This window comes from Erinaceus europaeus, chromosome 1, assembly GCF_950295315.1.
Source record: "Erinaceus europaeus chromosome 1, mEriEur2.1, whole genome shotgun sequence".
Classification (NCBI taxonomy): domain Eukaryota; kingdom Metazoa; phylum Chordata; class Mammalia; order Eulipotyphla; family Erinaceidae; genus Erinaceus; species Erinaceus europaeus.
In genome coordinates, this window is record NC_080162.1 from 118,054,666 (window position 1) to 118,080,054 (window position 25,389).

At 45.6% G+C, this 25,389-nt stretch overlaps 1 protein-coding gene across 1 annotated transcript; it reads right to left on the bottom strand.

Moving 5' to 3' along the window:
• Positions 1-3,007: 3,007 nt before the first annotated feature.
• Positions 3,008-4,291, bottom strand: CLDN5 (claudin 5). The gene has a single exon (XM_007520785.3). It carries the CDS (start codon positions 4,139-4,141, stop codon positions 3,485-3,487), a length of 657 nt encoding a protein of 218 aa, XP_007520847.1. The 5' UTR covers positions 4,142-4,291; the 3' UTR covers positions 3,008-3,484.
• Positions 4,292-25,389: the final 21,098 nt, after the last annotated feature.

The following is a 25,389-nucleotide window of genomic DNA, read 5'->3' on the forward strand; positions in this document are numbered from 1 at the left end:
AATAATAGTCAGGGAAGCTTGGTGGTAAAGTGCATGTGTTAGAACATAGGGTCTTGGCTCTGATCCCTGGCACAGTGTGAAATTGCAGGGCAGTATTTTGGTCTTTCAATCTCTCTTTTTTAAATGAAGTTCCAAGCAGTCTAGAAATGGCACAGTGGGTAGAGTGCCTGGTTTACAAGCATGAGTTCCCAGGATTGATCCTGTGCATCACATACATAAGAGAGATGCTTGACATTGTCTGGGAGGTGGCGCAGTGGATAAAGCATTGGATTCTCAAGCATGAGGTCCTGAGTTCAATCCCTGGCAGCACGTGTACCAGGGTGATGCCTGTTTCTTTCTTTCTCCTCCTATGTTTCTCATTAATAAATAAACAAAATCTTTAAAAAAAAGAGAGATGCTTGAACTCTCTTATTAACATGTAAATAAAATTTCTTCTTTTTTATAATTATTATTTTTTAATATTTATTTTCCCCTTTGTTGCCCTTGATTTTCATTGTTGTTGTAGTTGTTGTTGTTATTGATGTTGTCATTGTTAGGACAGAGAGAAATGGAGAGGGGGGGAAGACAGAGATGGGGAGAGAATGACAGACACCTGCAGACCTGCTTCACCACCTGTGAAGCGACTCCCCAGCAGGTGGGGAGCTGGGGCTTGAACCAGGATCCTTAAGCTGGCCCTTGTGCTTTACGCCACATGTGCTTAACCCGCTGTGCTACTGCCCAACTCCCAAAATTTATTCTTTTAAATGAAGGTCTGGGGATAGTTCACCCAGATGTATACCATTTAAGAGGACTTGGGTTCAAGTTCCCGATCACTATTATGGGAACACCTTGCAAAGAGTGCAAAGAGTGGAGTGGTATTGTTGTATCTCTACTTGTTTCCTCTCTCTCTCTCTCTCCCTCTCCCCCTCTCCCCCTCCCTCCCTCCCTCTCTCGTGTGTGTGTGTGTGTGTGTGTGTGTGTGTGTGTGTGTGTGTGTGTGCTTGTTTGTTTTTACTCTCTTATCAAAAAGAGAAAAAGTGGCAGTGGAAAAGCAACCTCCTAGGCCTTGGAGTCTTCCAGGTAAGGACAGTCATGAGGTCAGTTGATACCATCCTTCCCGTATATCCCCAGGCACCTTGAAGGGTATGGGGAGGAATCAGTTACTTGCCTCTGGGGAGGAGAGCCCCATATACAGCCAATGCCTGTGGGAGCAGGCAGGCTGGAGGGTCACAGCCATGTGGGTGTAGACATGGGGCTGCAGCAGGAGGAGGCAGTGTAGTTTGAGTAGGTTGTAGGCTGGTGGGTAAAAACATCGGAAGAGTGCTTCCCGTGAAGATGTCGGTGTGTGGGGCAGATCTCAGGTGACATTAGGAGGGGTTGACAAACATAACGGATTGGAGCCTCACTCTTCTTTCCAGCCTCTAGCACCATAACAAGCAGCAGTTAGCCCCTGATCTTCCTGGCATGGGTCACGTGACAGTGGTTGCCCTTGAGAACTCAAACTGATATCCACTGGGACCAGAAGACTTGGCAAGTTCTGAATTCAAGAGAGAACTTCTGTGGGGTGCAGCCTCTGGCCTATGTTCCTGGCCCAACACTGGTACTGGCTGACCCCAGCAATGAGAAATAGCAGCTACGGATGGGAGCCCTCAGACCACACATTTCTATACTTGGGGGTTCTTGGTCCCTGCTGCATAGGCCAGAGGGGCTACTAGGGACTTCTGTGCTGGGAGACTCATTAGAAGCTTAGACCACTAAGTAGGTGGCCTGCCTTCCTGGTTAGTACCACTTGAGCCAGGAATTTGCCTGGGCTTAAGCAGCTACCCTGAGCCTCTCCAAGCCCATGTACTTGGTTCTCTCCCACACAGTGGAGAGCCTGGCCAGGCCTGGGAAATGTCTTGCTGGATGCAGCCCAGGCATCTCCACAGGGTGGGGCAGCAGCAAAGCCTTCCTATTGGTGGGGCTTGAGGCTGCTTGCTGCAGCCCCTACTCACTGTTTTGTTTCAACCTTTGGCAAAGATAAAGATATATTTTTCCTTTTATTTTTATTTCTTTATTGTGGGATTAATGGATTATAGTCAACAGTAAAATACTGTAGTTTGTATATGTGTAACAGTTCTCAGTTTTCCACATAATAATCTAACCTTCACTAGGTCCTCCTCTGCCATCATGTGGTAAAGATATATTAATTCAAAGTACCAAATAGGGCTTGGAGCAATGAACTCAGTGACTGTAAAGCTGTAGCCTGCTCTGCCCTTCTGGGACCCCCATTTCCACCCAATGCCTGGCTTGGGTCAGCAGTAGCTCCTGAAGGTCCTGCCCACTGGTAGGTGTACAGGGTGCTGCCAGCATAGCTGGCACAGAGGTACTGATGGTCAACACAAGTCTGTGCTGGCTTCCTGGCCAGCAGAGTGGGCACAAGCCTGGCACAAAAGTGCACTAAGACTGACCAAAGAACCAGGCAGCACAGGGCTTGGAGCCCAGCCCAGGCACTCTCCCCATGGCAGAGTGCTATTTGACTTGCAGCTAACCAGGCTGGAGTCTAGCACACTTCCTAGATTTGCCCCCTTCCCTAGATTTTCCTAGATTTGCACCCTTGGTCAAAAGGGCCTGGGGGGGTTTGCAGAGATCTCTATCCACTTGCTATGACCCAGAGATAGGTAAGTCGTAAGAGGTGGGAAACACCCCACCTGTGGTCACAGGCTGCCCACCCACAATGCTTCCTGTAGCATAAGCTGCTTTTTTACTGACAAGTGGGGAGTTATTCCAACCTGCATTACTCAAGGGGATCTGTATCCTTACCCCCTTTGCACCTGGCCTCCTGACTCAGTGACAGCTCACCTTCCTGAGCTGCATGAAGAAAGCTGTGGCCTACGGTGATGTGTCCCCCTCCCCACAGCAGGAAGGTGACTGGATGTTAGGGAAACAAAGGTCATGACATCTGGGCAGCCCTGGGAGGAGGCCCATCCAGGAGGGGAGGAGTTGGGTGAATAGGGGCTTCTGGACAGAGGACAAAACACAGATGGGAGAGTGTTCAAATCATTTACTAGGCAAATTCTTACCCTCCCTCCAAAACGTAGAGGGGTGCGGGACCTTATGCCCACACCAGAATCTGGTGTCCATCTGCCTCGCCTAGGGAGCTTGCTGGGTTGAGCGGCGGCGGGGGCGGCTCAAGCCAAGTCCGGGCTCCTCTAGGCTCAGATCCCATCGGTGGGGCAAAGCAGAGTTGCACCGTCTCTTCAGCAGCCCTGTACAGTGAGTCCAAGGACATCTGTGCGGTGCCCACGGGACCAGGGTAACCTGAGCCCCACCCACACTGCAGCCGGCGGTGCACACACAGAGAAACCCAGCAAGTCCTAGTTCGGGGTGAGGGGTGGGTGGGGTGTGGAGGGTCCCACCTGTATGAAGGGAGATCTTGGGTCCTTCTACCTGGGCTCCCTGAGCCAGTCCTTTGGATGCCAGGCGTGGCTGGCGCGAGGGGCCCGACCTGCCATGCCCGGAGGCTTCAGACGTAGTTCTTCTTGTCATAGTCGCCACTGGCTGCCGGCCGCCTTGGCGCGGTGTACTTAACCGGGAAGCCGAGATCGGGCCGGCCGGCACAGATCCAGGCTCCACAGCACATGAGGCCGCCGCCGCTCATGAGCAGCGCCGAGGCCGCCCAGCCGATGTACAGCGCCGCGCCCAGCTCGTGCTTCCGCGGCGTGGGCACCGTCGGGTCATAGAACTCGCGGACCACGATGTTGGCAAACCAGCAGAGCGGCACGAGCGCCAGCAGCCCGCACAGCGCGTACAGCGCGCCGCCCGTGAGTGCCACCCGCGCCTTGGCCGGGCCCGGGGCCACGCAGGTGGTGCACTGAGCGCCCGCCAGGCTCACGAAGAGCGCGAGGAGCGCCAGCAGCACTGCGCCCACCGTCAGCGCCCGCGCCGCCTGCAGCTCGGCGCTCAGCGCCAGCACCGAGTCGTACACCTTGCACTGCATGTGCCCAGTGCTCTGCACCACGCACGACATCCACAGCCCTTTCCAGGTGGTTTGCGCCGTCACGATGTTGTGGTCCAAGAAGGCGGTCACCTGCCACATGGGCAGGCCGCACGCCAGAATCAAGCCCACCCACCCTACCAAGCACAGGACTAGGCCGAGTATCTCCAGCGCCGCCGACCCCATGGTTGCAGGCAGGACGCACGCTCACAGTGCTGGGGTCCCTTCCAGGCAGACGCGGCGGTGTCTCGGTGCAGCCTTTGGCGACCTGCGTTGCCCTGCCTCCCTGTGCCTATTCACTCCTCCAGCTCGGAGCTCAGCCTCGGATCTGGCGGTACTTCAGGGTGGGCTTCCCAGTTGAAGGCTCGGGGGGCGGATTCTGTGCAGCCAGGCCCGGCCCCTCCGACTCGGAGCGGCCAATCCTCGTACAAATGGGTGACCCGCTGCCAATCACAGAGCCCCCACAATGTGAGTGAGGGAACCCGGGCTGCACTGGCCTGGGAGGGGGCCTGAAGTAGGGTGGGGCGGGGAGAGGCCGAAGTTGGGGAGCCCTCTCCCGGCTTCAGCCCTTAGCCCCGCCCGCCCGCCCGCGCCCTACTCGGTGCGGAGAACACTCCACGCCGTACGCGCCCCACAGCCTGCACCTCAAGAGCCTACAGGCTTCAGCTGCCATGGCAGGGAGAAAAATGTGACAATCTGGGCAGCCCTGAGAGGAGGCCCACCCAGTTGGGGAGGAGCTGGTCGGTGAATAGGGGCCCCTGGACACAGGACAGTGGACGAAACACAGATGGAAGAATGTTCATTTAGGAAGCAAATTCTTACCCTCTAGCCGGGCCGGCTCCACTCTTCCCTGACTAGTCCAGGAGCGCTCCCCACCATCGCCACCACCAGGGCTTGTACTGGGGTCACACTCGACCCCCTTCTGCTTAAACTAAGCACAACTCTGACCCAGGCTGACCAAACCTTTGTGTCCTCACACACCCAATTCTGTGCAATCCTCTGGGAATCCCGACGCTCTTTCCCTCTAGAGCCACTGCGCAGGACACTCAGGACATTCGTTGCCTCCCTGAGGCAAGAAGCCCTGTCCTTTTCCTCGACTCCCTCCCTACCCCCCACTGCAGCTGGGGCTTCCCAGCCCTCTCAGCCTTCCACAGGGGGCTGCTTCTTTTCCTGAAGGCCCAGCTCAGGAAGTCCCCAGTGCTAACCCTTCCAGCACATGGGCTGTCCTCCCAGCAGCAGCAGCCAGTGGTGGCCTTAGGCTGGGTGGTCTTTTCTGGTTCTCATTCAGGAGAGACACATAAAGGACAGGTTGTGCTCTGCCCTCCCACCGGGTACCCCCTGGCACCCAGATCCCAGGCTGCCCCTCCAGAAGTCAAGTTGGAGTTTCCTGGCTGGGAGGAAGAGCCCCCAGCCTTGCTGGAGAGGGGCGGCGCGGGATTTCCGGGCATTCTTCTTCACAATGGCCAAGTCATTTTCAAAAGGCCCACTGGGGTCTATATGCTAGGTCCTACTGAGACTCCGATGGGGGCACCAGTCCCTTTCTGACAGTTACCCCAACCCCCACCCACTCCCTGTCTTGCTGTCTTATTCAGGGCCCTAGGAGAAGGCATGGCCTTGAGACAGCCACAGGCTGGGAACTTAGACAGACCTCTCCCTCCTGGGCCCTGATTCCTCCTCCTTCCTTGGGTCTCTCTGAGATAAGCTCAGGATCTTGGGCATCTGGGTGGGGAGGCACATAAACCAGGTGGGCTGGGGTCTGTCCGTGTTCGTGTGATGGAGTAGGCTGGGGAGCTGGAGGGTTGCCCCCTTCTGTGCCCTCAACTTCATCTCACTGATTGCACAGGATGGGGCTCTGTCACTCACCTCCACCCAGGGCTACTCTTCCACCTGAAGAACTTTCTAGGCACCCCTTCTCACATTTCCTCCACAGTGCCCACTCTTATGAGCACTCCCTGCCCTCTTGTCCAGGTTCTCTGCACCCACTCCTCACACTAGGGTCTTCTCAGGATCAGTGCCTTTGTCTCTGCCAGCCATGCAGGCTCCATCCTTGCCCACTTGGGCTGCACTTTGCAGGGAAGTGAGGCCACCCCTGCAGCCCCTCTCCTGATTTGTATTTTGTCTGAATCTCCTTGTGGTTCACACTGCCTGTGGCCAAACTGCTGACTGCCAGGAGTTGTCTGGGGGTGACTGTGTGCCCATCTGCCTTGGTCTGGCCAGTCCTACAGCAGCATTCCATCCTCCATCCAGGGTGACCTTCTTCTGGGCCCTCAGAGTGGCCTCTTCCACCTGCAGTGTATGTTACTTGCACAGGAGCCTATTTATTATTATTATTATTATTATTATGAAGATGATTAACTGTAGTACTGCTCTGCTCTGGTTTATGGTGGTGCTGGGGATTGAATCTGAGGCATTGAAGCCTCAGGCATGGAAAGTCTCTTTTAAAATACAGATATAGATATATAGAGAGACAGAGGCAGAGAAAGAGACCACAGGGGGCTGGGTGGTGGTGCCCCTGGTTGAGCACACATGTTACAATGCACAAGGACCTCAGCTTGAGCCCCCCCCAGTCCCCACCTGGTGGGGGGAAAGCTTTGCGAGTTGTGAGCAGTGCTGCAGGTGTCTCTCTGTCTCTCTCCCTCTCTATCACCCCTTCCCTCTCCATTTCTGGCTGCCTCCATTCAATAAATAGATAAAAAGGTAATAATAAAAATATTAATCTTAAAAATAGATGTAGATACAGAGAAAGACAGAGGCAGAGAAAGAGACCACAGTACTGGAGCTTCCTTCACTGCAGTGAGTGGGGACTGGTACCAAACCTGGGTTGTGCACATGGCAAAGCAGTGCACTAGCCATGTGAGCTGTTTTACTGACCAGCATGGGGAGTCATTTTGCATAAGCTTCACACACTCTCTTTCCACTGCACCTGTCAGTCTATGTTTCATTTCTGAACTCATGTCCTCCTGGGTGCTGTTCTGTTCCTTGGTGCCCAGCATTGCTTCCAGAGTCTCTAGCTGGCACAGGCCTCATGTTTGTTGTTCTTTTTTCACCAGATTGAGGAATGACCCTCAACACAGTGGCTGTCTTCATGCATCCCTCTCCAGGCAGGGGTGGCCTATGATCCTGACTAAACTCTTCAGTCAGAATGGAGCTGCAGACAGCACAAGGATCTTACCCTTCACCTGCCTTCCCCTGCCACCACTTTTGATCCAACCCTGAGCTCAAACTCATGCTGACACCTCAGGGTGGTTAAGTGACTCCACATCTCTTTGGGGATGAATTGCTTGTGTTCTGACTTCTATCCCCAAACCACTGTGTTGCTTGTGGCCCCCAGTCCAGAGACAATTGAGAGTCACTGCAAAGAGGTCCAGCCCAGAACCTCTCTGCAGTGGACACTGGAATCTCCTGGCTACAACCTGCATGATCTTGTGGTCACCTACAGCACACCCAGCATTGTCCCACCCTCAAGGAGCTGGCCAGTGGCAGGAAGGAAAGAGACCACAGAGTGATGAAGGCCTCTCCAAGGAAGAAGTTTGTGTAAGAACCCAAATATGGGCAAGAGTGTATCAGTGAAGGGATACCAAGAAGCCTGGAGCCACTCAGCGGGTCACACCCTGGAGACCCAGGTCAGAAGGGGTGCAGGGTTGGGCAGGGATTCAACTCCCTGACATTAAGTAAGGGCCTTGAGAGCCAGCATGGGGGCCAAGGCCACCTGCTCATCACAGTTATTGTTCTGCTTTCCCAGGGGAAGTGTGGCAGGATCTCATTGTGAGACAAAGACCTGAGTCGGCAGAACAGCAAAGTTTATCTTGAGCAGCTGCTGGCTGACCCTGCACCAGGCTGATCCGGCGACCTCCCAAGGACAATCTAAATTTAGCCTCATGGTTTCTGGAGTTTGGGGAGCCTTGATCAAGGGAAGCAAAGAAAGTTCCCTTTTGAGGGTAAGTGGAGCATAGCATTTCCCCATCACACAGCCTAGACACAGCTAAGGAAGCTTCATGGTAATAGCAGATGTTTGTGCAGTCTCTGAACCACCTGTGCCCTTTCTTCAAACTCCCAGAGGCTACATGCCTCTGTGGCTCCAGGTGCTGCTCCAGGGATCTGAGGTGCCCTGTGTGGGAAGAGAACTCACTGCCCAGTCTGGGTTGTTGTTGGCATTGTTATTCTTTGTGATCAAGAGTCTAGCATGGAATCAGATTTGCCCTTATGAGGGATAAACTGTTCTCTTTATCCCTCCCTCCCTTCCTTCCTTCCTTCCTTCCCCTCTCTTTTTCTCTCCTCTTGCTTTCTTTCTCTCTTCTTCTTCTTTTTTTTTGATATATTTCTTATTGATTAGCAAGTGAGGGAGAGAGAGAGAGAGAGAGAGCAAACAGAGCACCACTCTGGCACATTGGCACATGTGATGCCAGGGATCAAACTCATGCTTGAGAGTAAAACTTTTTAAAAAATATATTTTTATTTATTTATTATTGGATAGAGAGAGAGAAGGGCCAGAGGAGCACCATACTCCCAAGCCTCACCCCTGCACTGCCTCAGCAGTTCAAATTCCCTCCTGTAACTCCTTCCTTCCCTACTACTCTCTACCTTTTCAGCATGCTGTATTTTGCAACATTTTTACATTCTTTCCACAACATACTGTAACCATGACCCTACTTTGTCAAGAACATCCTCATGATTATCCTAAGTGTTCCTAACTGCGCAGAAGAGAGCCCTTGGGGGTGAGCAGAACAGATGGAAAGGGTGTACGTTGTAACTGCACAGTTTGTTCTGGAGTTCTACAGTGTGTGTGTGTGTGGGGGGGGGGTGGTCATGCCGTTGAGTCAACATCAAAGGGATTTGGTGAAAAGCGTTTCATAGATCGAGGTGATCATGACCATTTCTACATGATAACTTTTTCTATTATAAATTATGTTGCTACAAGTGCCATTATTCATAAGTTTGGTATTTTGGATGACTGCCTCAGGGGAAAAATTTATCAAAGTAGAATAACACTCAGGAGGTTCTCTCTGTTTCTTAAAAATCATTTTAAAAAAAATTTTGTGCATAATAGTGGTTTACAATGTTGTAAGACTATAGGATATAGTTTCACACCACACCCACCACCAAAGTTCCCCTACTCTCTCAACATTAACCATCATAGTTGCCTCTAAGTCTTAAAAACAGTTGTTTAGTTCTGGCGTGTGTGTTTTACAAGTTCATGTGTTTCAGTTTTCTAGATTCCACATATGAGTGAAACCATCCAGTAGTTTTCTTTCATCTCCTTATTTTGCTAAACATCATCAAGGGGGTTATATCTTTTCAACCTGTATCTAAGTGTTTTCAGTGCCTGCTACTAGCTCTGGGCATTCACAGTTTTAAAAGTCTCCTCATTGAAGGGCCAGTAGGTGGCTCACCTAGTAGAATATACACTTTCCCTTAGATCACCACATGGGAGAACTTACAAGGGAAGCTTCATGAGCAGTGGAGCAGTGTTGAGATGTCTTCAGTTCTGTCTGTGTCCCCCCCCATATCTCTCACCTTTTATCTAGAAGGAATACAAAAATAAAAATAAAACTGGCAGCAGTGGAGTTATATAGGCACAGAACTCTATTTTAATTTGCATTTCTCTAGACTGTAATGAGGCTAATTTTCCTTCAAATCGGCTCAGTCATTCTTGTCATTAATTATTTGATAATAATTATTTTACCAAAACACAGATTAGCTATGACTAATAGATAGTGCTGGGTATTGAACCTGGGACCTTTGGTGCCTCAGACATCAAAGGCTTTTTGAATAACTATTACGCTGTCTCCTCAGCCCTTGATTTAGTCATTTTATATTTCCTTTGGTGAATTGTTTATGTGCCCACCTAGAGCAATGTATTACTCACTTCATAAGTTGCAAACATGACATGCTTGTTTTAGATGGTGTTCACCCTTTTCTAGTTAGTCTAGTGATATTTTCCAGGTTGTTCTAGAATTTTTTTTCTATATTTGAATATATTAGAATTTTCCTCACATGACTTCTATCTTTATTAATAACCACAAAATGTTTTTCTGTATCATGGTTATGTATGTGTATGTGTATGTGTGTGTGTGTGTGTGTGTGTGTGTGTGTGTGTGTATGTGTGTGTGTGTATATGTGTGTGTGTGTATATGTGTGTGTGTGTTTTCTTTACCAGAGCACTGCTCAGCTCTGGCTTATGATGGTGTGGAGGATTGAACCTGAGATGTAGGAGCCTCAGGCAAGAGAATCTGTTTGCATAAATATAATGCTATCTACCCCTCCCCCTAAATTGTATTTTTTACACTCCCCCCCCCTGTATTTCCTAATGCCAATAAAGCTTATATTTGGATGAAATAAGCAGCAGACTAGAGTTGTGCTCAACAGTAAAAAGGACAGAGAAATAATTGGTAATTTTGAGAATAAAACAATAGCATTATTCCATAGAATAGAAATAGAATGGAACTGCAAGAGAAAGAACAAGAAATGGGCAAGGGAAATAGCATGATGAGGGCAGGGTAGATAGCATAATGGTTATGCAAAGAGACTCTCATGTCTGAGACTTTGAAGTTCCAGGTTCAATCCTCCACACCACCATAAGCCAGAGCTGAACAATATTCTGGTAAAGTAAATAAACAAATAAATAGATACATGTATTTAAAAAGAAATATAAAATATCTTTAAAAAAGAAACAAAGAAGAAAAAAAGAAAGAAAAAAGGAAGAAAAGGAGGGATAGCAGACAAAAAAGACATTACATTTCTTTGGGAGAAAAATGTTCTAAAATTATGGTACAACTATGCAGATAGGTTAAAAGTCACTTAATTGTGTAGTCCAGGAGGTGGTGCAGTGGTAAAGCTTTGGACTCTCAAGCATGAGGTCCCAAGTTTGATTCCTGGTAGCACATGTGCCAGTGATGTCTGGTTCTTTCTCTCTCCTCCTATCTTTCTCATAAATAAATAAAAAAATCTTAAAAAAAAGAAGTCGCTTAATTGTGTATTTTAAATAGGTGGACAGTTTGCAATTTGCATGACATGCAGATTGTATGCCATGTTTAGGAAACCGTTTACAGGGGTGTTGTGATGGTGCACCAGGCTAAATGTACATAGTAGAAAACCATTTACAAAGGCTAAAGATAAAGTAGAATAAATTTATCTTAATAATACAAAAATGCTCTATGACACCATCCCCCATTTTCCTCAGGTGGTAGGTAGAGTATGTTATCCAACCTCCCTTTGGAGGATGGAACAGTTGATCCACACTAAAGGCAAGGGCTTATGGGGGCCCACAAAGGGGTCCATTATGTTGTTTTTGATGGAAATGACCAGACAGCTGGGTCTAAACCTCGAATAGATCCCTCTTTCTACTGTCACATTTTTGTCTTATCATTTAGCCATTGATGGAAATGTATGTTGCATTCACTTCTTGGCTACTGTGAATCAAACTAACTCTGAATATGGGTACACAATTTTTTTCCACTATCAGGGTTGTTGTTGGGGCCCAGTGCTAGCTAGCACTACAGATCCGATGCTCCTGGTGGCCATTTCCCCCCCCTTTTTTTCCTTCCTAATTTTCATTTGATAGGACTGAGAGAAACTAAAGGAGGAAGGGCAGATAGAGAGAGGGAGAGAAAGATAGATACCTACAGATCTGCTTTACAAATCCACTGCTCCTGTGGCCATTTTTTTTTTTTTTTTATACAACTGAGAGAAATCGAGAGAGAAGGGGAAGATAGAAAAGTGGGAGTTGGGCGGTAGTAGTGGTAGTTGGGCGCTTGTGAAGCGACACCTCCCCTGCCCTGTTTCAGCTTTCTAGTCCTTTTTCCAGCCACAATATCATCTCCACAGACAGTAACTTGGGTCCACCTGGATATTAGATGTCAGGCTCAAGCAAAATCTAGGGACCCCTGAAATATACCTAAAATATACCTAAGAGCTTTTTCCAAAATGGACACCCCAAATTTTCATCTGCAATATTCCAGCCTTTAGGTTCATGATTAATCAACAATTTGTTCTGCTTTATATCTTAACTCTTTTTCAGCCACGAGGTTCCAGATGCTACCGTGATGCCAACCTGACTTCCCTGAGCAAACTCCCCTGGGCATACTTCCCTGGGCAATGTGTCCTGAAGCTCCGATTCCCCAGAGCCCTGCCCCACTATGGAGAGAGACAGACTGGGGGTATGGATCGACCTGTCAATGCCCATGTTCAGTGGGAAGCAATTACAGAAGCCAGACATTCCACCTTCTGTACCCACACTCCTAGAGGGTTAAAGAACAGGAAAGCTATCAGGGGACGGGATGGGATATGGGGTTCTGGTGGTGGGAATTGTGTGGATTTGTACCCCTCTTATCTTATGGTCTTGTGAGTGTTTCCATTTTATAAATAAAAATAAAAATAAAACAATAAGAAGGATCACAGCTTTCCTAGGACAGCTACAGTGACTGTAGCATTGAATCACATGGGCAGAACTCACCAAGTGGTTGACTTCACCTTCCAGGCCATTGGCATATGACACAAGGTCCACTTTTACAGGAGCTTTGCTTGTCTGCAAAAGAAGTTTAAAAATAAAGCTGTGTATAAGTGTGTGTAAGAGAGACAAAATGTGGTATGCACACATAACAGAACATTATGTAGTCCTGAAAAGGCAAGAAATTTTGAGGGGGTCAGGAGGTGGGACACTGGGTTAAAAGCACCTAGTACGAAGCTCAAGGATCTGGTTTGAGCCCTGGCTATCCACCTGCATGAGTAGTGAAGCAGGTCTTGCAGGTGGGGCATCCTCACGCTGATCCTTGGGCTTTGTGCCATGTGTGCTTAACCCGAGGTACTACCACCCAACTTCCACTCTCTCTTTTTCTATCTTCCCCTTCTCTCTAAATTTCCCTCAGTTCTATAAAAAAAAAAAAATGACCACAGGAGCAGTGGATTTGTAGTGCAGGCACCAAGCCCCAGAAATAACCCTGAAAGCAAATAAATAAATAAATACACAAATAAAATAAATTTAAAAAATTCAATATGTGCTATAACATGGTACAACCTTCAGGGCATTATGCCAAATGAAATAGGCCAGTCACACACACACACAAAAAAAAGACAAAGTATAAGGGAAGGAAGAGTCTCCAAGTCTAGGTAAATTGTTTGAAAATTCCATAAAATTTTTAAAGAATTAACACTAATGCTACAAATCATTTTCAAAAAAATGTTAGAAGGGAACTCTTCCCAATTTAGCTTATGAGGCCAGTATTATCTTGGTATCAAAAATGGAGACAATAGGGGGAAAAATTACTGATATTCTATAAGAATATAGGCACAATAGTTATTTTCTTTCTTCCTTTCTTTTTATTTTTTCATGCAGTACCTTGGACATTTCTGAGATTGAGAGAGGGCAAGAGAGTGTTGGGGAGATACCCTTGGTGCTGCCCATGATATTCCCATGCTCTTGGTGCTGGGTGCAAACTCAGAGCCTCAAGTGTATACTTAGCTACTGAGTCACCTCCTGAGTCCATAAAAATCCTTAACAAGATTTTAAAGGTAGATCCAACAATATACAAAATAACTATGCACTGTGGCCAAATGGGTATTCCCTGCAGGTATGTAACTTTAGTTTAACTTTTTTTCCTTTCTGTTTAACTAAAGCACTGCTCAGCTTTGGTTTATGATGGTGCTAGGGATTGAACCTGGGAGCTTTGGTGCCTCAGGCATGACATGCTCTTTGCATAACCGTTATGCCATCCACCCAGCTGAATATTTTCAAACCAATGTCAACTACCAAGTAAATGAAGCTAAAGAGGAAAATTTACAGATCACATCAGTTGACCCACAAAAAAAAAAAAAGGAGTTGACAAAATATAGAACCTAGGGCTCTCTAGTGGAGGTCCCAAATTCAATCTCTGACTTTGCATGTGCTAGAGTTATGACATGGTTCTCTTTCTCTCTCTCTCTCTCTCTCTCTCTCTCTCTCTCATTAATTAATAACTAAATATTTAAAATAATTTTAAAAGTCTCTTAGTTAAGCTGGAATTTAAAGAAGTTTCCTTAGCTTGATGAAGTATATCTATAAAATTTACTACAGAAATGGTTCTAGACAGGGAGTGTTAGATGGAAAGAGAGACACTATAGCACCACTTCCCAACTTGTGAAGCTTCCCTTTGCATGGTGTTCCCATGTGGTGTCTGGGGGGCTCAAAGCCAGGTTCTTATTCATGAAAATGTGAATTCTCTAAGATTCACAGACTCAGAAGGAGGAAAGGGGGATTGCTAAGGGGAGCTTGGGGGGGGGGGTTAGTGCCTGTGGTGTAATAAGATGAATGTACGGTTGAAAGTGAAAGGTACTGTTACCTGTCTTGTGCAAATGCACTTTTGTGACAACAGTCCTGCAATTCCTTTAGCAAAGTGATGTTGTAGTTGAAAAAAAAAAGTTCTCTAAAGAATAAGCCTGACCCATGTATTGTGTATTTAAAATTTGTTGGGGCTGGATGGTGGAGCACCTGGTTGAGCACACATGTTACAATGTTCAAGGACTCCAGTTCGAGCCTCCAGTTCCCACTTACAGGGTAAAGTTTGCAAGTGGTGAAGCAGAGCTACAGGTGTCTTTTTCTCCCTCTCTCCTTGCCTCTCGATTTCTGGTTGTCTTATTTATTTATTTATTTAATACCCCCTTTTGTTGCCCTTGTTTTTTTTACTGTTGTTGTAGTTATTGTTGTTATTGATGTCATCGTTGCTGGATAGGAAAGAGAGAAATCGAGAGAATAGGGGAAGACAGAGAGGGGGAGAGAAAGACACTTGCAGACCTGCTTCACCGCCTGTAAAGCGACTCCCCTGCAGGTGGGGAGCTGGGGGCTCGAACTGGAATCATTATGCTTGTCCTTGCATTTTGCGCCATCTGCGCTTAGCCCGCTGCACTACCACCAGACACCCTCTGGTTGTCTTTATCCAATAAATAAATGAAGATAATAAAAAATTAAAAAGATAAAATTTGTTAAGATAGTGATCTTGAGGGCCAAGAGACAGCTCACCCAGTAGAGTGCACACTTTCCTAGGGGTTAGATTGTGGATGAAGAAGATCGGTGTGACTACAAAGGAATAGAACGAGCTAGGTCTTGGTGAGGATCTGTTTCTTCATGTCAACATGAACCTACACACATAAAATATGTGACATATATAGAAGCACATACATTGTGAATATATATAGTGATTTGTACTTATTTACACACATTCTGCCAATAGTCATTGCCTATAATCATGTACTACAATTGTGTTAGTAGTTACTGAGTATAAGAGTGGATATGGGATGCATTGGATCGACCTTCCCGTGGTGCATCTTGTGAGTACCCATTCACTGGGGAAACTGACAATCCTTCCTAGCTGACTGAATCCACATCGATCCCAGTCACTTTCAAAGCCAGCAACAAGCAGCTCCTGCCAGCTTTCAAGCTGTTGGTCCTGCTCTTCGAGTCCTCCAACTTAATGTTGAGGGGCTGTTCTTTGCCAAACGCGTTCTTATTGGTCAATTGGCGATTCAGCATCAGGCAGATGTTATCTGCCTACAAGAAACACATATAGCAGTCGATGAAGCTGCTCGATTCACCATCAGTGGATTCGATTTAATATGCTATAATCTCCATCCTAAACATGGCTGAGCCATCTACGCCAAATCGTGTCTTGCGGACGTTTACCATACGGCCTCTTCGACCTTCTACGACTCCATTACTATTGGAACTATTCAGCTCGTCAACGTATATAAGCCTCCCAGTGCCACATGGGATAATGAGGTCCTGCCTAGCCCCAATCACCCAGCCGTTTACGTTGGAGACTTTAATAGTCATCACCAAGACTGGGGATATTCCTCCACTCGTGCTGACGGCTCTATCTTAGCCGACTGGGCTTCAGCGAATGACCTCTCCCTATTATACGATCCCAAACAGCCAGGCTCTTTTCACAGTGCTAGATGGAATAAAGACTCATCACCCGACCTGTGCTGGATTAGCACAGTCAACGGCCAAGCCTTTCCCGCTACGAGACAAGTTCTCAAGATCTTCCTGCACAGTCATCACCGCCCAGCTATCATCCAAATTGGTCTCCAGCTCCTGTACAACTCAGGCATCCAAGTTCGACATCCTCGAGGAAACACTCACGAAAGACATGTCTCTGATATCTGATTACTGTAAAAAATGGCGACTAATACCTAGCACTGCAAAAACGGTATCATCTGTTTTCCATCTACACCATGCCTTGGCCTCGCGTGAGCTTAATGTGCAGCTTGGCGATACGAGAATCCGGCATGAAGCCCAGCCAATCTATCTTGGCGTTACTCTCGATCGCACTCTGTCATTTCACGAACATCTCATAAAAACTGCAGCAAAGGTGGGCGCGAGGAATAACATCATTGCAAGACTGGCCAGCTCCTCATGGGGCACAAGCGCTTCCATACTATGATCATCATCTCTGGCATTATGCTATTCCACTGCAGAATACTGTGCCCCAGTATGGTTCCGTAGCCCCCATGTCCACTTGGTCGATTCCAAATTATATTCCTCCATGAGGATCATTTCTGGAACCATCCGTTCCACCCCGGTTCCATGGCTGCCAGTTCTTAGCAACATCGCCCCGCCAGATATTCGTTGGGATGCAGCATCATCTAAGTTCATTTCCCACGTCTACGCTCGACCAGACCTGCCAATATACGTGGATATCTTCGCCCACCCTGTCCAACGCTTGACGTCTAGTCATCCAATCTGGTTCCCTACACCTACACTGAACTTCTCTGTTCCAGACTCTTGGAAACAGAGTTGGCAGTCAGCTGAGGTAAAGAACAAACACCTCATCACAGACCCCTACAAGCGTCAACCCGGCTTTGACCTAGCACGTTATGATTGGGCTCTCCTCAATCGCTATGGAACAGGCCATGGCTGCTGCGCCGCTATGTTCCATCGCTGGGGAGCCAGAGACGACCCGAACTGCCCCTGCGGCTACAGACAGACTATGACCCACATAGTCAACGACTGCCACCTCTCCAGATTCAAAGGAGGTCTCGAAACTTTACATCAGGCTCAACCTGATGCTGTTGACTGGCTACGGAAGAAGGGCAAACGCTAGAAGAAGAAGAAGAGTAGATATCTTGGGAGTCCGGCGGTAGCGCAGTGGGTTAAGCGCACGTGGCGCAAAGTGCAAGGACCTGCGTAAGGATCCTGGTTCGAGCCCCCCGCTCCCCACCTGCAGGGGAGTCGCTTCACAGGCAGTGAAGCAAGTCTGCAGGTGTCTGTCTTTCTCTCCTTCTCTGTCTGTTGTCTGTTTCCTCTCCTCTCTCGATTTCTCTCTATCCTATCCAACAATGACAACATCATCAACAACAAAAACTACAACAATAAAACAAAACAAAACAAAAGAAGGGCAACAAAAGGGAAAATAAATAATAATAATAATAATAAAAAGAGTGGATATCTTTTTGCAGAATCATTATGCTATCTCCCCTGCAAGATTTATTTTTATTTTTATTTATTTATTTATTTATTTTTTGCAAGATTTATTTTTATTTCATAGGAGATAGATAGGGAAAGGACTGGGTGGTGGGTGCACTTGACTGAACACACATGTTACAGTGCACAAGAACCCTAGTTTGAGTCCTGGGTCCCTACCTGCAGGGAGAAAGTTTTGTGGGTGGTGAAGCAGGGCTACAGCTCTCTCTCGCTTTCTCTCTCTCTCTCTCTCTCCATCCCTCTTGATCTCTGGCTGTCTCTATCCAATAAATAGAGATAACAAAAAATTTTTTAAAAAAGAAAAAAAAAGAGATAGAAAGGGAGAATTTCCTATGAGACAGAGATTAAAAAAAAAGTCATAGCTGCACACTGGCATTTGTGGTGTTAGGAATTGAACCAGGAACTTCTGGTATGCTTGTCCTGTGCTCTGCCAGTGTAGCTCTCCTGCTTTAATCACATCTTTTTCCCAGGAAGTAACATGGTGGAGAAGTGTTTGGCTCTCAAACATGAGGTCTTGAGTTCCACCCCAGCATGGCATGTGCCAGAGTGCTGTCTTAATTCTCTCTCTTTTTCATCCTTTCTCTCTCATAAATAAATTATTTTTTATTAAAAATTTGCATTTTGAACTGTTTTTTGCTAAGGCAGAAATGTGAATAAACTTTGCTTTGAACCCAACAACTTTATTAATTAACTATTTTGCATAATCACTATGATATCTCCCCTGCTCTTAATTATTTTTAAAAGATTTATTTAGTTTGTGTGTGAGAGAGGCCAGTAATCAAACAGTGCTAGGAATCCAACCCAGGGCCTCACCTATGTACTCTACCCTTTGAGTCATCACCCCAGGAGCTTTACCTAATTCTAATGGTTTATTTGTAAACAGTTTTGGGTTTCAGGCATATCACTTGCATATGACATATTTTCTCTTTAAATTCTGTATATATATATATATATATATATATATATATTACTAAATGTGTATTGTTTTATTATTTTTTTAATTTGATAGGATAGAGGGAGAAAGCGAGAGTGGAGAGGGAGAGAGACTCTTGTAGAACTGCTTCACAGCTTGTGAAGCTTACCTCATACAGGTGGGGGTTGGGGGCTTGAGTGCAGGCTGTACATGTACTGTAACATGTGCACTCAAGTGGGTGCACCATCACCCAGCTCCTCCTTTTATTTTTCATTTAAAGATTTATTTATTTATTTATGAGAAAGAGAGAACCAGAGCATCACTGTGGTACTTGCAATGCCAAGGACCGAGCTCAGGACCTCATGCTTAAGGGTCCAATATTTTATCCACTGCATCACCTCCCAAGCCCACAAGCATACCCAGTGGCATATCATACAGGTGTCTTCACTGAGTCAAAGAACTTAGGGTGAGGATGGTACAAGACAGTCTTGAGAACCTACCTAACCACTCTACTCCCCCATTATAGCTATCAGTGTCAAATTTCTGGTCTCATAGTGCCTACTATAAATTTATTTTTTGTCAGTGCCACTTATGCTTCTGTTACTTTTCACTGAATTATTATTATTATTAATAAATTGAATGTCTCTTTGGGTAGTTTTTCTAGTAAACATCAAAATGTTACTGTGATTTTCTCCTTTATTTTGTACTGTGCTGATTTGCATTATGCAGTTTTATAGTGTTACACCAACCTCATATTTTAGTGATAAACCCAACTTGACTGGGATCATTTTTTTGACACACTATTGGCTTCAGTTTGCATGAGTAAGATTAATCAGTAATTTTCCCTTTCTCTCTGTCTTTCTTTCTTTCTTTCTTTCTCTCTCTCCCTCTCTCTTTCTTCCTTTTTTTTTTAATTGGGAAATTAATGTTTTACATTCAACAGTAAATACAATAGTTTGTACATGCATAACATTTCCCAGTTTTCCATATAACAATACAACCCCCACTAGGTCCTCTCATGCTTTTTGGACCTGTATTCTTCCCCCACTACACCAATGTCTTTTACTTTGGTGCAATACACCATCTATCTATCTATCTTTCTTTCTTTCTTTCTTTCTTTCTTTCTTTCTTTCTTTCTTTCTTTCTTTCTTTCTTTTTTAAATATTTATTTATTCCCTTTTGTTGCCCTTGTTGGCCATCTATCTTTCTTTCTAATTGCCACCAGTGTTATTATCACTGGGGCTAAATGCTGGCACTGCAAATCCACTGTTCCTGGTGACCATTTTTTTCTTCCTTCCTTCCTTCCTTCCTTCCTTCCTTCCTTCCTTCCTTCCTCTCTCTCTCTCTCTCTCTCTCTCTCTCTCTCTTTCTTTCTTTTTTGCAAGGGAAACAGTTTATTGAAACATCAGTTCTAAAAAAGTCTAAAAAAGGGGGTCGGGCGGTGGCGCAGTGGGTTAAGCGCATGTGGCGCAAAGCGCAGGGACCGGCGTAAGGATCCCGGTTCAAGCCCCCTCGCTCCCCACCTGCAGGGGAGTCGCTTCACAGGCAGTGAAGCAGGTCTGCCTGCAGGTGTCTATCTTTCTCTCCCCCTCTCTGTCTTCCCCTCCTCTCTCCATTTCTCTCTGTCCTATCGAACAACGAACAACATCAACAATGGCAATAACAATAACCACAATGAGGCTACAACAATAAGGGCAAAAAAAAAAAAGTCTAAAAAAAACCCAGATGCAAAGTGAGAGCCAGAGAGGCTGGTGAAGGGGACACCAGGATAGGAAAAGGCCAAGGGCAGCCCAGAAGCTGGGGTCTAAGAAGGGCGGTACGGACAACAAGAGGGCAAGGTGGAGGGTCCCAGAAGCCCTGGGCTCCATTTGTCTTCATCCAGGGGGCAGGTGTGGAGAGGCTTGCCCCCCTCACCCATCTTTTTTTCTTTTCTATGTTATTGAATAAGACAGAAAGAAATTGAGAGAGGAAGGGGAGATAAAGATTGGGAGAGAGACCCTCTCTGTCTTCCCCTTCTCTCTCGATTTCTCTCTGTCCTATTCAACAACAACGACAGCAATAACAACAACAATAATAACAACAATGATGACAATAAACAACAAAGGCAACCAAAGTGAAAAAATAAAAATAAATTAGAAAGAGGGGCAGAGAAAAAGACAGACACCCGCAGACTTGCTTCATTGCTAGTGAAGAGTCCCCCCTGAAGGTGTGAAGCTGGGGACTCGAACCCAGGTTCTTGTGTGGGTCCTTGCACTTAGTACTATGTGTGCTAAGCCAGCCTTGCCACTGCCCAGCACTCACAACTTTCTTTCTTTTTTTTTTTTTTTTAAGATTTTATTTATTTATTTATTCATGAGAAATGATAGGAGAGAGAGAGAGAAAGAGTCAGACATTATTCTGGTACATGTACTGCTGGGGATTGAACTCAGGACCTCATGCTTGAGAGTCCAATGCCCCATCCAGTGCGCCACCTTCCGGACCACACACGATTATTTTATTTATTTATTTATTTTGCCTCCAGGGTTATTGCTGGGTCTTGGTGCCTGCACCACAAATCCACTGCTCCTGGAGGCCATTCCCCCCCCTTTTTTTTATCGTTGTTGTGGTTATTATTGTTGTTGATGTCATTGTTGTTGGATAGGACAAGAGAAATGGAGAGAGGAGTTGAAGACAGAAAGAGGGAAATAAAGTCACCTGAAGACCTGTTTCACCGCCTGTGAAGCGACCCCCTATAGGTGGGGATCTGGGGGCTTGAACCGGGATCCTTAGGCCTGTCCTTGCGCTTCGTGCCATGTGCACTTAACTGTGCTACCGCCTGACACCCACAATTTTGTTTCTTATCCTGCTCTTGTTCAGTTTGTATATCAAGGTTCTGTTAGTCTTATAAAACTCAGTGAAGGTATTTCCTGTTTTTTTCTATTCTCTGAAACAATTTGTCTCAGATTGAAAAGTTCTGTTTCTGGAAAGGTAGAATTTCTTGCTAAGTTATGTGAACATGGGGATACATTTCAAGTTACTGATGACATTTCTTTAATTGTAATGTAATTTAGGTTTTCTAAAATTCATTTAGTATCCCCCCAATTCCATTTTTTTCCTTAAAACATTTTCAATTCATTTGTGTGTATTTATTTTTTTATATTTATTTATTCCCTTTTGTTGCCCTTGTTTCTTTTTATTGCTGTAATTACTATTGTTGTCGTCATTGTTGGATAGGACAGAGAGAAATAGAGAGAGGAGGGGAAGACAGAGAAGGGGAGAGAAAGATAGACACCTGCAGACCTGCTTCACCACTTGTGAAGCAACTCCCCTGCAGGTGGGGAGCCAGGGGCTCGAACTGGGATCCTTATGCCGATCCTTGTGTTTTGTGCCATGAGCACTTAACCCACTGTGCTGCCGCCCAACTCCCCTGTTTGTATTTATTAATAAGAAAGATAGGAGGAGAGAAGGAACCAGATATCACTCTGGTACATGTGCTGCCGGGTATTGAACTCAGGACCTCCTGCTTGAGAGTCCAATGCTTTATCCACTGTGCCATTTCCCAGACCACAATTCATCTATTTTTAATTAATTGGCATAAAGTTGACAAGTAGCATTTTGTATTTAAATTCATTGGCAGAAACATCTATAGTTAAATCTCATTTAACTTCCTAGTCTTTTTTTTTTTTTTAATTCGTACCTTCTTTTTTCTTGTTAATAATATCAGGAGCTTGGCTTTAATTTTTTTTGTAGTTCTAACAAGTTTTGATTTTGTGGCCCTAAGTTATATTTCACCTGATATTGATGTTATGCCCAGAAGTTCAAGTCCTGATCTCACGCAAAGAAGACCAGAATCACATGCAATAGCAAGAGCCTTTATTAGGAAGCTTAAGCTTCGGCCACCAACACCCTTCCAAGCAAAGGGAGAGTCTTCAATCCTGATCACTTCTCGTCCCACCTTTTTATAGTTATCACATGATGGGCACAGGTGGAAACATCCACACTGAACAAGAACAATTGGTTTCGAGCCAACAGCTACTCTCAATATTTGGGGCCCCCCTCCAACCCCACAATTGACACTGCTCAGAAGTTAACTCTTGGTTAGCCTTTGCATGAAGTGTTTTATTTTCCCTTGGCCTTCAATTATTTAATTACTTACTTAATTAATTTATTTATTACTTTGTAGATAGAAACAGAGAGGGAGTGAAAGACGCCACACCACTGAAATCCTTTCACTCTTGTAGGGGCTGGATTCAAACTTGAGTCACACACCTAGCAACACACTAGTAAGCTAGATCTTCAATATCTTATTTTATTTTAAATATATATATACTTTGCTCAACTTTAGCTTATGATGGTGCTGGGCATGAAAGTATTTTTGCATAATCATTATGCTAACTCCCCAGCCCCAATATTTAATTTCTTTATGTTTTAGTACTGTTTCAAGTAATTTTCAAGAAAGCTGTTTTTTTTTTTCATACAATGTGATTACAGGTACATTTGGATTTATAAGTAGTTAATTTCCTGTTCCCCTTCTCCACTCTTCCTTTTCATCTTTTTTGTTTGTTTATTTTTATTTAAACTTTTAAAAAATATTTATTTATTTTTTACTATCTTTTATTCATTGGATAGGCACAGCCAGAAATCAAGAGGGAAGGGGGCGATACAGAGGAAGAGAGACAGAGAGACACCTGCGGTCCTGCTTCATCACTTGCAGCGCTTTCCCCCTGCAGGTGGGGACCAGGGGTTTGAACCTGGGTCCTTGCACATTGTAATATATGTGTTCAACTAGGTGCACCACCACCTGATCCCCTCCATTTTTTTTAATTGATTTTTTGAAAAACTCTTTTTCTTTTCCCTTTGCCCCTGTTTGGAAATTACCACTTCTATGCCAACTCCAGTTGCTGCCGCTCTAACACCAGTATTTTTGACCTTCTCCAAAGTAACACCTCAAATCTTAAAAAGTTGGATTTACCACTAAGATACAAAGTTGCCTGCTGCCAGCTCTCGTGCTCTTACTGCCTGTGATTATTAGGTCAATCTGGGACTGGAGTGCAGTGTCCACTCAGCACACCTCTCCCCCACCTCCCAGCCTCCTCAGACAGTGGCCACACCCAGCTCACCAGACTGGAGAGATAGGAGCAGGAAGTCACTGTAAACACAGGCTGGGCACCTTCACTGTTCCCAGGAGCTGCTCCTCAGACCCTATCTTGCTCTCCCCCTGCCTTTGTCAAGCCCTGGAGACTTGGCACCCAGGCTTGCATTTGCCCAAACAAGGAATGAGTCACAGACATGCAGTGCCAGGCTGACCACACCAAGGTTGTGGGACACTCTCCTGGCCTGCAGAATGCCCCAGGCCCAGGAGGATGTAGCCAGTTAGCTCACCAAGGGATGCTGGCAAGCCTGGTGTGTGTGAACCTGCCTCCTCAGCTACCTTTGTTTGCAGATACTCTTTTCTCCCAACCTTCACACCTAAGAAGCAAAAGGCAGGGGGAGGTGAGGCCCTCTTTGGGTCATAAACCAACAGCATATTTAAAACCAGCCAACAGCCAAGATACTAAGGGTGCTAGTCACATGGTCATATCTGAAGGCCAGGAAAGGAAAAACAGAGGTAGTGTGATTCAGAGACCCTGGACTGAGAATAGATACAGAGCCATTAGAACCTACCTACCCTTTCTCTCCCTCTGTTAAACAGTGTACCACTGTGTCTAACAATAGCCATGCTGAAAGCTCATAAACCTATAGCAGTATGGAAAATAATAAATGGAATATTAATCAGTAGAAACTATTATTATCTAATTGTCCTGCCTAGAACTCCCTGGACAATGTAGAATAGAAGTGTTGAGAATGGGCATCTGTTCCTTTTCCGGGTACTAGGGAGATGCATCCAGTGCTTTGTTACTGTTACGTTAGGTTAGCTGTGAGCTTTTCACAGATATTATTATTATTATTTTTTGCCTTCAAGGTTATCACTGGGGCTCAGTGCCTGCAATACAAACCCACTGCTCCTGGAGGCTGTTTTCCCCATTTTGTTGCCCTTGTTGTGGTTGTTATTGTTATTGTTGTTATAGCTGTTGGATAGGACAGAGAGAAATCAAGAGAGGAGGGGAAGACAGAGAGGAGGAGAGGGAGACACCTGCAGACCTGCTTCACCGCTTGCGAAGCGACTCCTCTGCAGGTGGGGAACTGGGGGTTCGAACCCGGATTCTAACCGGGTCCTTGTGCTTTGCACCATGTGCACTTAACCCGCTGTACTACCGCCCAACCTCCATTCACAGATACTTTTTATCAGATTCAGAAAGTGCCTTTCTTTTATATAGTTTGATGTTTGTTTTTATCATGAAAGCATATTTAACTTTGTCAACTGATTTTTCTGCTTATTGAGATGATCATGTGTTCTCTCTCATTCTATTAATATAGTGTGTTGTTGATTGATTTCTGCATGCCAAACCAACCGTGAATTTCCAGAATAAATCCCACTTCGTCCAGGTGTATAATCTCTCATAACATGCTGCTGGATTTAATTTGCTAACACTTTTGCATCTATATCCATAGGGGATATTAATTTATATTTTTCTTGTGATGTCTTTATCTTTGGTATTAAGGTAATACCAGCTTCACAGAATAGTTTAGGAATTATTCCCACCTCTTTTTTAAAATTTATTTTTATAGGGGGGATTAATAGTTTATAGTCAACAATTCTTCTCCTTCTCCTTCTCCTTCTCCTTCTCCTTCTCCTTCTCCTTCTCCTTCTCCTTCTCCTTCTCCTTCTCCTTCTCCTTCTCCTTCTTCTTCTTCTTCTTCTTCTTCTTCTTCTTCTTCTTCCGTTTGCCCTTCTTCCGTAGCCAGTCAACAGCGTCAGATTGAAAGCTGTCAGGAGCTGCTTGTTGCTGGCTTTGAAAGTGACTGGGATCCATGTGGATTCAGTTGGCTAGGAAGGATCGTCAGTTTCCCCAATGAATGGGTACTCACGGGATGCACCACGAGAAGGTCGATCCTATAGTCAACAATAAAATACAGTAACAAAACCCAAAATATAGCAGTTTGAACATGTATAATATTTCTCAGTTTTCCACATAACAATTTGCCTCTCAC